The following is a 13,239-nucleotide window of genomic DNA, read 5'->3' on the forward strand; positions in this document are numbered from 1 at the left end:
TCCCCCGGCAGGCGGTGGTGGAGCGCAAGCTCTGGAAGGAGCGGGGCGCCCTGCGGCAGGACCTGACGCGAGGGGAATTCCTGGCCGAGGTCTGGAAATGGAAAGAGGAGTGAGTGCAGCTGTGGCGTCGCCGGCCTGAGTCACTGCTGGGCTTGGTGGGGGCAATAGGGGGCGCTGGGCTTCAGAGAGCGAGACAGCGGCTCAGTGGGGGGTGCTGGCCCCTGGCAGTCAGTGCTGGCTCCAGTGCCCCTGTGTGGCGCTAGGGGGCGCAGTGCTGCAGGGAGTGGGGCTGGGGGCTCAGTAGGGGGCGCTCTCCCCTGGCAGTCAGTGCTGACCCCAATGCCCCAGTGCAGCACTAGGGGGCGCTGTGCTGCAGGGAGCCGGGCTGGTACTGTCCCCTGGCAGTCAGTGCCGTAAATCAATGTTTCTTTCTCTGACCAGGAAAGGGGACGAGATTTTCCGACAGCTCAAGGCTCTGGGGGCATCTCTGGATTGGGACCGAGTTTGCTTCACCATGGACGCTGTGAGTGTCTGACATGCAAACATGTGACTGTTCGTGACCCAGGACTCCTGGGTTCTCTCCCCAGCTCTGGGAGGGGAGTGGGATCTAGTGGTTAGAGCAGGGATGGCTGGGGGGTCAGGACTCCTGGGTTCTCTCCTCAGCTCTGGGAGGGGAGTGGGATCTAGTGGTTAGAACAGGGATGGCTGGGGGTCAGGACTCCTGGGTTCTCTCCCCAGCTCTGGGAGGGGGGTGGGGTCTCTCTGGTTGGTCCTGGGATATGCCCATGCGAATGCCATTCCCTTCGCCCACACAGGGGTTCTCAGCGGCCGTGGCAGAGGCGTTCGTGCGATTGCACGAGGACGGGCTGGTGTACCGCGACCAGCGCCTGGTGAACTGGTCATGCGCCCTGCGCTCCGCCATCTCCGATGTGGAGGTGAGTGTGTGGTCTGGGGGGCAGCACTGGGGATTGGGGGTGGGTTGTATCTTGGAGGGCTGTAGTTGGAGGAAAGCAGTGTGGTTCTTCCCCCTCCCCTCCCCCCGAGTCTCGTGACACAGTCTCTCCCCGGCAGGTGGAGACCCGGCAGCTCCAGGGTCGGACTGTGCTCCCTGTGCCCGGCTGCCCGGCTCCGGTGCCCTTTGGAGTGATGTTCACCTTTGCCTACAAAGTGGATGGACAGGAGGGTGAGTTCCCAAGCTCTGTACAGGTGGGGACAGCAGGTGCTCCCCAGCTACCCCACCCTAGAGGTGGCTGCATCTCAGTGCTGGGTGAGCAATCCACATGCTATGTTGCTGTGGGGCTGTTCCCCAGCTGCCCCACCCCAGAGGTGGCTGCATTTCAGCGCTGGGTGAGCGATCCCTGTGCTGTGTCGCTGTGTGACTCTTCCCCAGCTGCCCCACCCCAGAGGTGGCTGCATTTCAGTGCTGGGTGAGCGATCCCTGTGCTGTGTCGCTGTGTGACTCTTCCCCAACGGCCCCACCCCAGAGGTGGCTGCATTTCAGTGCTGGGTGAGCGATCCCTGTGCTGTGTCGCTGTGTGACTCTTCCCCAGCGGCCCCACCCCAGAGGTGGCTGGTTTTTTGTTTGTTTGTTTGTTTTTTCATGGTAATAATCCAGCCCCATAAAGTCACCCTCTTTCTGTCTCTCCCTTGCCCTGTCTCTGTGTCGGGGGAAGACGAGGAGCTCCCCGTGGCCACCACCCGCCCGGAGACGATGCTGGGGGACATGGCTGTGGCCGTCCATCCCGACGACCCACGGTTCACGGTAAGGGGCGGAGAGGAGGGGTGTCTGGGATGAAGGGGGACAGGGTGTCTCGCAGGTGAGAGGTCATCTCCATGGAGACAGGGTGGAGCCACTTTGAGGCAGAGGAGAATAAGTTGTCTCCTTGGAGAAGGGGGCTGGGTTTTGGGGGAAGGCGGCGTCCTCTCCATGATGACAGGGATTGGGTCTCATGGGGCAGAAGGGTGAAGTCATCTCCATGGAGACAGACTGGTGTCTCCTGCGAGACAGGGGAAGGGTCTCTTTGGGGGAAGAAGGGGGCTCATGGCTGTGGAGAAGGGGGTGTGGTCTCATGAGGAGGAAGGCAGAGTCATCACTATGGAGATGAAGTTCATCGTCATGGAGACTGTCATCTCTGGGGTCGGGGCAGGCTCTCTGGAAGAGAAGGGAGGGTCATTGCCATGGAGTTGGGGGGTGGGGTATCCATGGAGTTTAAAATGGGGGATCACTGGAAGTGTCGGGGCATAATGGATCTTGGCTTTGCTTCTCCCTTTTTATTTTGACAGCACCTGCACGGCAAGCGGCTCCAGCACCCATTCACTGGGCGCCTCCTGGCCATCATCACGGACCCCCTGGTGGAGCGAGACCTGGGCACGGGTAAGCACCAGGCCCCTCAGCCTTATCAGGTCTCTGAGTCGGGCACTGGCTGGACAGTGGCTGTATTGGTGTCACTAGTGGGATCCAGGTCTTAGAGGTTCTTTCCTCTCCACCGTGCCCCCTGCAGGAGCCGTGAAGGTGACGCCAGCGCACAGCCATGCCGACTACGAACTGGGCAAGCACCATGGGCTGCCCCTGGTCTCTGTGATCGGGGAGGATGGGGCCATGACAGCTGTGTGTGGAGACTGGCTCCAGGTAATGACACCCCTCAGTCCTGACCCACAGCCCCCTGCTGTCCCAGCCCTGGACTCCCTCCCCCCTACCCCCCCCCCTCAGCTCTGCTTGTGCCCCTCAGTCCCAACCCGCAGCCCGTCTGTTTTAGTCTACTGCTCTGTTCCTTTCTAGGGCTTGAATCGCTTTGTGGCTCGTGAGAAAGTGGTGTCTGCTTTGAAGGAGAGAGGCCTGTACCGGGGTATGAAGGATCATGCCATGACGCTGCCCCTCTGCAGGTAGTACACCCCCTTGCCGATGGAGGATGGAGCTGGGGAGTGAAGGGGGTTCAGTAGGGGGCGCTCTCCCCTTGCTGTCAGTGTTAGCCCCAATGCCCCAGTGTGGCGCTAGGGGGCGCTGTGCTGTTGGGAGCAGGTAGGAAGTTCCAGGATATTACAAATAAATCTATTTCTCTTTTCATCCTACAGTCGCTCCGGAGACGTGGTTGAGAACCTGCTGAAGAGCCAGTGGTTTCTCCGGTGTGAGGAAATGGCCCAGAGAGCCCTGGAGGTGAGGGGTCCCCTAATGGCAGCTCCCGCATGGTCACCACTCAGCACAGGGAGTCCTGACTCCCAGCCTTCCCCTGCTTTAACCACTAGTTCACCTGACTTTGATTTAAGCCGTGATGGTGCCTCCATATTGGACTGCATAAATCCCTGAAGCATAGGCTGTAAGAGTTAATCTTGCTCTGGATGGGTCTTACATAAGAATCTCCTGATGGTGTTTGGTGGCAGTAGTGGGATACAGGATTCTCTCCTGATAACTTTCCTAGTTCTGGGGGCTGTAGTGCAGCTTGGTCTGTTTGCCCTCTTGGAGGTTCTGCTGTCCAAGCCAGGTTTGCTTATCAGTCTCTATCTCGCCCCTCAGGCTGTGGAGTCAGGGCGTCTGAAACTCACCCCGAAATTTCATGAGAAGAACTGGAGGACGTGGCTGTCCAACATCAGGTGAGGGGAGTTCTGCACCACTCTATCATTAGACCCTCTTCCCCACTCCAGAGCTGCAGATAGAACTCAGGCGTCCTGGTGTCCAGCCCTACCTGCTGTAACCCACTAGACCCCATTTCTCTCCCAGAGTGGGGATAGAACCCAGGAATCCTGAATCTCAGCCACCCCCCGACCTGGGATAGAACCCAGGAGTCCTGACTGCCAGGCTCCACCCCTCTCCTCTCTGGAGCCAGGATCCATCTTTGTTTAGTTTGTGAGCAACCCAATAATAACAAACTGGCATGTCAACAATTCAGTGGGGAAGGCTGGCTCCTTAGCTCAATCTGGAATGGCTCTTTATCGCCCCTTGTGGCTAACTGGGGAACTGGCATTAAACAAAATAATCTTATTGGCTTTATTATTTGCTTTATTGTAGCGATTGGTGCATTTCCCGACAGCTGTGGTGGGGCCATCAGATTCCAGCCTATCAGGTCTCTGTCTCAGGGTCATGTGACTTAGGCAAGGTGAGCTATTTGCTTATCTGGAATGTTATTGGCTGTGGGGGGAAGCTCCTGGCTATGCCAGCCCCAGCCTCTCCCAGCAGGGGTCGCTGAGGAGAGTGGGGCAGGGACCCTGGCTGTTGGGGGAGCTCCTAGCTACTCAGCAGGGGGCACTTTAGCTAGCTAACTTGCATCTCTTGTCACGCGTTTATTAACAGGATGGGAGTGATGCATTGTGGGTTGTGGGCAGGACAGAGGCAGAAGCCCGCAGAAAAGCATCAGGGATTTTGAAGAAACCGGAAGAGGAAATGGAGCTGGTGAGAGGTAAAGAGAAGGGGTTTCTAGGGGGTGACTCTGGCAAGAAAGGAGGGGGTAAAGCCTCAAGTAACAAATGGGGCAAAGCCCCAGAGCTTCTCACTCCCCCCGTGCACTCACTTTTCACCCCTATCTGCTTCAGGACCTACTTTTGGTGTCTACAGTGGGATACACAAAATTTCAACTATTTGCATAGGCTGTTACCCAGAATACTTGGCTTACGCCAGAGCAGGCCTTGGTGTCCCCATTCTGGAATGGGGGGGGGGGGGAATGCCCTGTAATGTTGGGGGTGCTCCTGAGGGCAAATAACCCCAGAGTTGTTTTCTGTAGTGACCCCAACTTGTTTCAGACCAGGGAAATTGGGGTAGTGCCCTACTCTAAGGGAGGCAGACGAGACCATGCAGAGATAAAGGAAAATACCCAATCCTGTGGAAGTCGTTTATTATTGTAGGGTCCCCAGCGTGCTGCCTCCTTTGCTAACCTACCAAGCAGCTCATCGGCCGATGCTCTGTTTGTGTCTCCAGATGCTGATGTCCTGGATACCTGGTTCTCTTCTGCTCTCTTCCCCTTCGCCGCGCTGGGCTGGCCCCGTAAGGTGAGCGACACAGAGAGCAAAGGGGACAGGTGGGACGCCGGGCTGGATGGGCCCATTGCTCACTCCTTCTCTTCCTCCCGCGCAGGTTGGAGACCTCCAGGAATTCTATCCCAACAGCCTCTTGGAGACGGGCAGCGACCTGCTCTTCTTCTGGGTGGCTCGGATGGTGATGCTGGGGGAGCAGCTGACTGGAGAGCTGCCATTCTCCCAGGTGTGCGAGGCAGGGGGAGCTCAGGGCTGAGAGAACAGGGGGGCCGTGGGTTGGGATCGAGGGCGCCGGCAGAGCTGTGGTGGGGGGACCCAGGGCTGAGATAACGGGGTCTGCGGTTCTCTCTCTTTCCAGGTTTTCCTGCATTCCCTGGTACGTGATGCCCACGGCCGGAAGATGAGTAAATCTCTGGGGAATGTCGTAGACCCACTGGACGTCATTCACGGGGCCTCGCTGCAGGTACCCCACCCCCTCCCTCCCCGAGAGACCCTACGACAACAAACTGGCCCTTGCAGCATTGCAACAGAGCCCCAGAGAGACCCTGCAACAATAAACTGGGCCCTGCGTCTCTTCCCCCACCCCGAGAGACCCTTCAGTAACAAACTGGACCCTGCATTCCCCCTCACCCTCAAGAGAGACCCTACAATAACAAGGCCCTTCATCTCTTCCCCCCACCCCCACCCGCACCCCGAGACACCCTACTATAACAAACTGGACCCTGCATCTCACCCCCAGAGAGACCCTGCAATGACAAACAGGGTCTTGCACTCCCCCCACATCTCTTTCCCCCTCGCCCTGCCAAGAGAGACCCTACAATAACTAGCCCCTGCATATCTCTCCTCGCCACCCCAGTGAAACACTACCATTCCAAAAAAAACCCCTAAACAACACAACCTCTGTGCTCCAGGCACCCCTATAATAACAAACTGGCTCGCCCAGCCCCTCCAGGAGACCCTACAATAACAAACTGGCCTGCACTCACCGGAGACCCTACAAAAACACATCCCTCCCCGTCATGCCTGCCCCTGATGAGGCTCTCTCCTCGTTGCAGGATTTGCAGGGGAGGCTGCGAGATGGGAACCTGGACCCCCAAGAGGCAGCCATCGCTATGGAGGGACAGGTGGGTCCTTCCCCTCCCTTGTCCTGCCCCACTGACCCCCTTCCCCCATTCCCTTCAGTCAGCTCCTCCCCTTCATATCATCACCCTTCCATTCCAGAGACGAGACTTCCCCCAGGGGATCCCCGAATGCGGCACCGACGCCCTGAGATTCGCGCTGTGCTCCCATCGGGTCCAAGGTGAGAGCAGGTGCCTTTCCCTTCTAGGGGGTGCTAGCTCTGATCCTGCCTCGGGTGGGGGGACTGGCTCACTCAGGGAAAGGGACATGGGGCCTTTCCCCTCTAGGGGGCGCTGGCTCTGATCCAGCCCCAGGGCAGGGCACTGGCTGGCTTGGGGGCTGGGATCGGGGCCTTTCCCCACTTCTCTACATTGCCCCCAGGGGACGACATTAACCTGGATGTGGCCACGGTGCTGAGCTCCCGGCACTTCTGCAACAAGGTGTGGAACGCCGTCCGATTCACTCTGGGGGCCCTGGGAGAGGGGTTTGCCCCACAGACCCCGGAGGAGGTAATGGGGTGTTTCGGGGGTGGGGAGGAGTTATGAGCAGCATTGGTTCCCTCTGCTGGCTGTGGGTGGAACTGCAGGGGGCAGTATAATGGGGAGGAGGGGGCACTGGGTACCAATGGCTCCTTCTGCTGGGCGCCTGTGGTATTGCAGGGGGTAGTATAATGAGTGACCATGGATGTATCTGACATGCTCTGTTGGGGACAAGGTGCATGGCAGGGAGGTGGGGAAATACTGGGTCTATGTGGTGCCCTCTGCTGGGCTTGGGTGGTATTGCAGGGAGGCAGCAATGAGCCCCAGAGATTTCTGTAACTAGGGCTGGAGTCAATCCTCCATCCCCCCCCCAGGTCTGCCCCAGCTCCCCCATGGACCGATGGATCCTTAGTCGTCTCTACCACACTGCAGCGGACTGCGGCCAGCGGTTCGGGGAGTATGAGCTGCATTTGGTCACATCCACCATCCACCACTTCTGGCTGCACAACTTCTGCGACGTCTACTTGGTGAGTGTCAGTTCTCCTCTGGCCTGGGTGGGAATCCTGCCCTCCTGGCTCTGTGTGGGGAGTTTTGTTGAATCTCGCCCTAGCCCCTGTTTCTGCCTGTTTATAAAAATATATGCTCAAGAAGAAGCAGATCAGGATTGAGGGGCCTGCGGGTCAGGATTGAGGGGTACAGGTAGACCTGGGGGGAGGGGGGATACCAAATGAGATATCCCAGTGTCTTGGTCCCATCTACAACCCTCCTTTGTTTATCCTTCCAACCTACCTATCCAACCCATCATCCAGTCTTCCACCCAACTTTGTAACATACCCACCCCAACGTAGCCACCCAACCCAGCCCAACCCAACGTAGCCATCCAACCCAACCCAGCCCAACCCAACGTAGCCATCCAACCGTCCAGCCGTCCAACCCAGCCCAACCCAACGTAGCCGCCCAACCCAACATAGCCATCCAACCGTCGGTCCAACCCAGCGTATCCATCCAACCACCCGTCCAACCTAGCCCAACCCAACGTAGCCATCCAACCATCTGTCCAACCCGTCATATCCATCCAACCACCCGTCCAACCTAGCCCAACCCAACGTAGCCATCCAACCATCTGTCCAACCCGTCATATCCATCCAACCACCTGTCCAGCCCAGCCCAGCCCAACGTAACCATCCGTCCAACCCAACATAGCCATCCAACCGTCCGTCCAACCCAACGTAGCCATCCAACCACCAGTCCAGCCCAGCCGAGCCCAACCCAGCGTATCCATCCGACCCAACCCGGACCAACCCAACGTATCCATCCAACATAGCTCAACCCATCATGTCCAACCACCAGGGCCAGCTCCAAGTTTTTTGCCGCCCCAAGCAAAAAAAAATGTCCCGTGCCCCCCAGCCCTGCCCCAACTCCACCCCTTCCCTGCCCCATTCCAACCCCTTCCCCAAATCCCCGGCCCCGCCTCCTCCCCTGGGCGCGCCGCATTTCCCCTCCTACCCCTTCCTCCCGTCCCAAGCAAGCCTGGGAGGGAGGGGGGAGAAGCAGAGCGGTGGCGGCACGCTCGGGGGAGCAGGCGGCAGTGGAGCGGAGGTGAGCCGGGGGGGGAGCGGTTCCTCTGCCCCCCCCCGGGTTACTTCCTGCGGCCCTCCCCGCGCCCCCCACCGCCACAGCTCACCTCTGCTCCGCCTGCTCCCCTGAGTGTGCCACCACCGCTCCACTTCTCCCCTCTTCCTCCCAGGCTTGCCGCAAAACAGCTGATTCGCGTGGCAAGCCTGGGAGGGAGGGGGGAGAAGCGGAGCGGCGGCGCGCTCAGGGGAGCAGGTGGCAGTGGAGCGGAGGTGAGCTGGGGGGGAGCGGTTCCTCTGCGGCCCTCCCCCCCCCGGGTTACTTCCTGCGGCCCTCCCCGCGCTCCCCACTGCCGCAGCTCACCTCCACTCAGGGCCGGCTCCCGGCTTTTTGTGCCCCAAGGAAAAAAAAAAAAGGAGCCCAAGTGCCGCCCCTTGTTAAGTGCCACCCCAAGCACGTGCTTGGAGTACTGGTGCCTAGAGCCAGCCCTGCCAGCCATCATGTCCAACCCAGCCCAACCCATCCATCCAACACAACCTATCCGCCTAAGCTGTCATCACCCTGCTATACGGCCTCTCCCTCCCTTGGCAGGAGTCGGTGAAGCCCGTGCTGCAGAGCAGGGATCAATCCCGGATCCTGCAGACCCGCCAGACGCTCCTCAGCTGCGCCGACCTGGGCCTGCGCCTCCTCTCGCCCTTCATGCCCTACCTGACGGAGGAGCTGTGGCAGCGGCTCCCCAAGCCGGACGCAGACTCCGCTCCCAGCGTCTGCGTGGCCGGATACCCCAGTGCTGGGCAGCTGGTGGGTGAGCTCTGGGCGCCGAACGGGAAGGGGTGGCTCAGTGGAGAGGGGGTTGGGCTGGGACCTGCGGGATCTGAGTTCAGTTCCCAGCCCTGCCACTGCCTGCCTGTGTCATCGTGGGCAAGTCACTGAATCTTTCTGGGCCTCTGTGAAACAGGAATAATAATAATTAATAACTCTCCCCTTGTCTAGTAGACAGTGAGCTCTGTGGGGCAGGGACTGTCTCTCCCTGTGTGTCTGTGCAGCGCCCGGCACAACAGGGCCCTGATCTCAGCTGGGGCTTTTCTATGTTACTGTAACACAATAATGAACAACAGCATCACAAGTGAGGGGTCACTGGTTTGTTACTGTAGCTTTGATTATAAACCCATGGTCTTTGCTAGCAGTAGATTGACAGAGATGGTAGTAGGGGGTGGGGAGGTTGTTACTGTAGGGTTGATCATACACCCTGGGCTTTGCTAGCAATAGGTACAAAGAGGTTGGGGAGTTTGGGTGTGGGGGTGAAACGCTGGTTTGTTTTTGTAGGGTTGCTTATAACACTTGATATTTACTATCAGTAGATCCACAGAGGTATGAGCTGGCCCTGGTTGGTTATTGTAAAGTTGCCAGGCACGTGTAGATCCGCAGAAGTAGAAGCCAAGGCTGGTTTGTTATTGTAGGGTTGACCATAAACTCTTAGACTTTAACAGCAGGAGAGAGCGCTTTGGGGGTGAGCGGTGCTGGTTTGTTACTGTAGGGTTGCTCATGAACAGTCAGCCCTGGACTCCAGTAGGACCTGGGGGAAGCAGCCTTAGGCAGCGCTGCTTCCTGGTGGGGCACGTCAGAAACCACTGAATTCCCTTCCCTTCGCTGCAGGCCCATTGGTGTCGCCCCGCGGATGAGGACGACTTCCTGCTGGCGCAGGAAGTGGTGCGGGTGGCGCGCGCCCTGAGGGTGACCTACCGGCTGACGAGAGCCCGGCCGCCCGGTGAGCAGAGGGATCCCTGCCCATAGGGGCAGGAGGGAGTTCATGCCCCATGGCCTCTGTGCTGAGCTTGTCAATGACGGGCACTGGATAGTGCCACTTGGGCTGGGTGTTTAGGAACCCGGCTAAATTGCCTTGTCCCTACAGGACATGGGAGGGTGCAGCCCATTGGGGACTGCAATTCCCAGCACGCACTGGGAGAGCAGCCTCACCCCATTGGCTGCCACCCTGGCTCTAGCACCATCATGTACACCTGATGTGATAGGTGTGGCCTGTGGGGGGGACTACAATTCCCAGAATGCACTGGGAGGGGAGCCTTTGCTCCATTGGTTCTAGCCTTATCTTGTGTGGGTGCCCCATATGGGTAAGATGGTGGCTGTGCCCCACTGGGGGAGACTGCAATTCCCCAGCATGCACTGGGAGGGCAACCTTACCCCATTGGCTGCCAACCTGGCTCTAGCCCTGTTTTGTCCCTCCAACATGGCGGGTATGGCCAATCAGCACTACAATTCCCAGCATGCCCTGGGAGGGCTGCCCTGCCCCATTGGCTTATGGGCTCTCTCTCTCTGTCCCTACAGTCTACCTGATGTGCTCAGAGCCAGCTGCCCACAGGGTGTATGAGGAGTACAGAGAGCCCCTGCAAACCCTGTCCCTGGCCGGCTCTCTGAAGCTTTGCCCCTCCTCCAAGGGTGCGGAGCCTCCTGTGGGCTGGGTGTGGGGGAGAGTGAACAACCACACTGAGATCTATATGGACCTGCAGGTAAGAGCCAGATGCAAACATCAGACATCAGGGCAGGTTGGGATGGAGGGCAGGGGGTCAGGAAGAGCACTGGATAGTGTTGTTCAGTGAGGTGCATTGTGGGAGAGGTTATGGCTTCCTCTGGCCGCTGCAACAGGTGGGATCCTGGGCTAGATGGGCCCGTGGCTCTGATCTGGGGTGGCAGAGTGCAGGGAAGGATCCCAGGCTAGACGGGTCCCTGGGACCTTGTGTATGGTGATGGGTTAGCGGAGGCAGGGGAGCAGTGTTCAGAGATCAGGGGCCCATTGGGGAGAAGGCGCAGGGCCAGTCAGGAATGTCCTCATGGGGAGGCGACTCAGGCTCCAGTTCCCATTGCCTAGAGGGTTAACTAGGCTCTTGGCTTGAGGTTGCACCACATCCCTCGAGGAAATTATTTCCCTAGCGGGACTGTGGCTGTATTGCCACAATGGGGCATACTCCGGGATTGAACCTGGGACCTGAAAACCCATCCTCGAGCCCTTCGGCTAAAGGACTCCTCCCCCCACACCACTAAGCTGTGGTGTCGGCAGCAGAATGCTATACCCAGTGTCACCTCTAGAGGGTGACAAGATCGCACACCTTTAACGCTTATATTAATCTACACCTGGCTGTTTCATACCATCCTTTCCTGACAATCCCAGGGGCTGGTTGACCCCGAGGCGGCGCTACCCCGGCTAGCGGCCCGTAAGAAGAAGCTGGAGCGGCAGATCTTGGAGCTCACAGCACGGACCCAGGCGTCTGGCTACCAGGAGAAGGTCTCACCGAGAGCCCAGGCAGAGTGTCAGCAGAAGGTGATGGGCGGTAGTGGCTGGTGGGGTTTATGTCTGGTTGAAATGCTTTTAAAATATTTATTCAGTGGGGTAAAAAAGCCCTTTTCCTGCATTCACATTTTCACCTTTTTTATTATTATTTTATTATTTTGTGAATATTTGGGGGGGGGGGGTTGAATTTTTTAATGCAAAACATTTTTCCTGAAAATTTTGCTTATTTTTAATCAAAACTTTCTTTTTTTTTTTTTTCAATTTTCCCTGAGTTTCAAAAGTCACCTTTTTTTTGAAAACCATTTGTTTTTAAATATTTCCAGTGAATTTTTTTTAACCCCACCCTGTGATTTCAACTGACTCAGATTAATAAAAGAAACCAGTTGAGACATTTCTTAGGAAATGAGAAACTAACACATTCGATTTTAAACCAGGCAACAAGGGCAAGAAAAACCTTTTTTGATTTTTTTTCAAAATTTCTTGGGGAAACGTTTTTCTTTTGTATGTATGAGAGAGAGAGGCTTGGTCCAGCTGCTAGGGTGTGTGTGTGTGTGTGTGTGTGTGTGTGTGTGTGTGTGTGTACATATTTTCCCATGTGTATGTGTGAATGTGTAAGTGTATTTTCCATTACAGCACTAGAGGGGAGTGTATGATGCCCATTTTAGCCACTGGGAGTGACGTTGAGAGAGAATTTGGAGGGGTGTCCATGTGCCCATGTACAAATGACAGGTGAATTTGGAGGTAGGGTGGATATGGGGGTGTGTGTGTATTGATCCCAGTGATGGTTGAATTTGGAGGTGGGGGGATGTCAGGGTTGGGAGGGGGGCATGTCGGCGATGGAGGACGTGACTACGTTGATCAGATCTGGATTCCCCTCTCCCTCCCCCCGGTAGATTTCCTCTCTCCGGACTGAGCTGGAGCAGCTGAATCAGGCCCTGGAGAGTTTCGGCCGCATGTCAGCAGGGCTGGGAACGCCTCCGTCAGCCGACGAATGAGTCACCTCTGGGCAAACTGGATCCATCGCTGCTGGATGTGGAAGGGACCCAGGCGATCGGGCAGCCAGAGGCCGGGCTCTAATGCTGAGGATCGATGTGACTGAGATGCGAAGAGTCTTGAAGGCCTGTAGGGGGCCAGCTGCAGGGCGTCACTCGCGCTGCAGAGCGGGACTGTGGGTGCAAAGCACCAGAGCGCGGGTGCAGACTGCTCTGCCCTGGCCACCAGGGGTCACACTCGTGCCACGGATGTCGCAAACAAGCCAATGTCTAAGGGGCAGAGGAAACTGCCCTGTCTGGGTGCATGGCACACCCCTTGTCCCCCTCTAACCTCAGGGCAGGGCTCACTTACCTCTAGGGGGCGCCGTGACCCTCAGGCTCTGCCCCGCCCTCATGAGGGCAATTCAGACTGAACGGCCTCTGGACTTGGATTTCCCGCAGGATCCACCCCAGAACCAGCTTCTGTTTGTCAAACCAGGCGCATCCCGGTGGGCAGATGTCACAGACCTATAGCCCGTTCATCTCTAATGGTGCTGGCTTTTATGGAAATGAGGCGGGGCCCCGTGGCCTTCTGGGAAAATGAGCCAGTGGGTCTGTGGGGAAGGTGGGTCACCCATTAAAACTGATGGGGAACTAACCTGCTCTGTGACGTCTGAGCTGCTTTTATAGCGTCGCCTGAAGACAAGCCTGTGTGTGTGTGTTGTGGTTGTCGCCTGGGCTCTTGATTGTGTATGTATTGAGGACTTAAGAATTCCCAGTTAACACTCTGAAGTTTGGTAGGTTCTTGGCCCAAGATCGGGCCCTGGAT

At 57.5% G+C, this 13,239-nt stretch overlaps 1 protein-coding gene across 1 annotated transcript in view; it reads left to right on the forward strand.

Annotated features, from left to right (window-relative positions):
- Positions 1-12,434, forward strand: part of VARS2 (valyl-tRNA synthetase 2, mitochondrial) — a 14,371-nt gene extending 1,937 nt beyond the window's left edge. Inside the window, exons 6-29 of the mRNA XM_065416039.1 lie at positions 12-109; positions 442-523; positions 816-935; positions 1,072-1,183; positions 1,674-1,762; positions 2,284-2,374; positions 2,502-2,629; positions 2,780-2,883; positions 3,073-3,154; positions 3,512-3,588; positions 4,004-4,091; positions 4,286-4,391; positions 4,907-4,977; positions 5,063-5,188; positions 5,321-5,425; positions 6,018-6,086; positions 6,184-6,262; positions 6,463-6,590; positions 6,935-7,087; positions 8,727-8,936; positions 9,792-9,903; positions 10,479-10,660; positions 11,320-11,469; positions 12,333-12,434. Coding sequence (XP_065272111.1) covers positions 12-109; positions 442-523; positions 816-935; positions 1,072-1,183; positions 1,674-1,762; positions 2,284-2,374; positions 2,502-2,629; positions 2,780-2,883; positions 3,073-3,154; positions 3,512-3,588; positions 4,004-4,091; positions 4,286-4,391; positions 4,907-4,977; positions 5,063-5,188; positions 5,321-5,425; positions 6,018-6,086; positions 6,184-6,262; positions 6,463-6,590; positions 6,935-7,087; positions 8,727-8,936; positions 9,792-9,903; positions 10,479-10,660; positions 11,320-11,469; positions 12,333-12,434 — 2,664 coding nt within the window. The remainder of the gene's footprint in view (positions 1-11; positions 110-441; positions 524-815; positions 936-1,071; positions 1,184-1,673; positions 1,763-2,283; positions 2,375-2,501; positions 2,630-2,779; positions 2,884-3,072; positions 3,155-3,511; positions 3,589-4,003; positions 4,092-4,285; positions 4,392-4,906; positions 4,978-5,062; positions 5,189-5,320; positions 5,426-6,017; positions 6,087-6,183; positions 6,263-6,462; positions 6,591-6,934; positions 7,088-8,726; positions 8,937-9,791; positions 9,904-10,478; positions 10,661-11,319; positions 11,470-12,332) is intronic.
- Positions 12,435-13,239: the final 805 nt, after the last annotated feature.

This window comes from Emys orbicularis, chromosome 13 (assembly GCF_028017835.1).
Source record: "Emys orbicularis isolate rEmyOrb1 chromosome 13, rEmyOrb1.hap1, whole genome shotgun sequence".
NCBI lineage: Eukaryota > Metazoa > Chordata > Testudines > Emydidae > Emys > Emys orbicularis.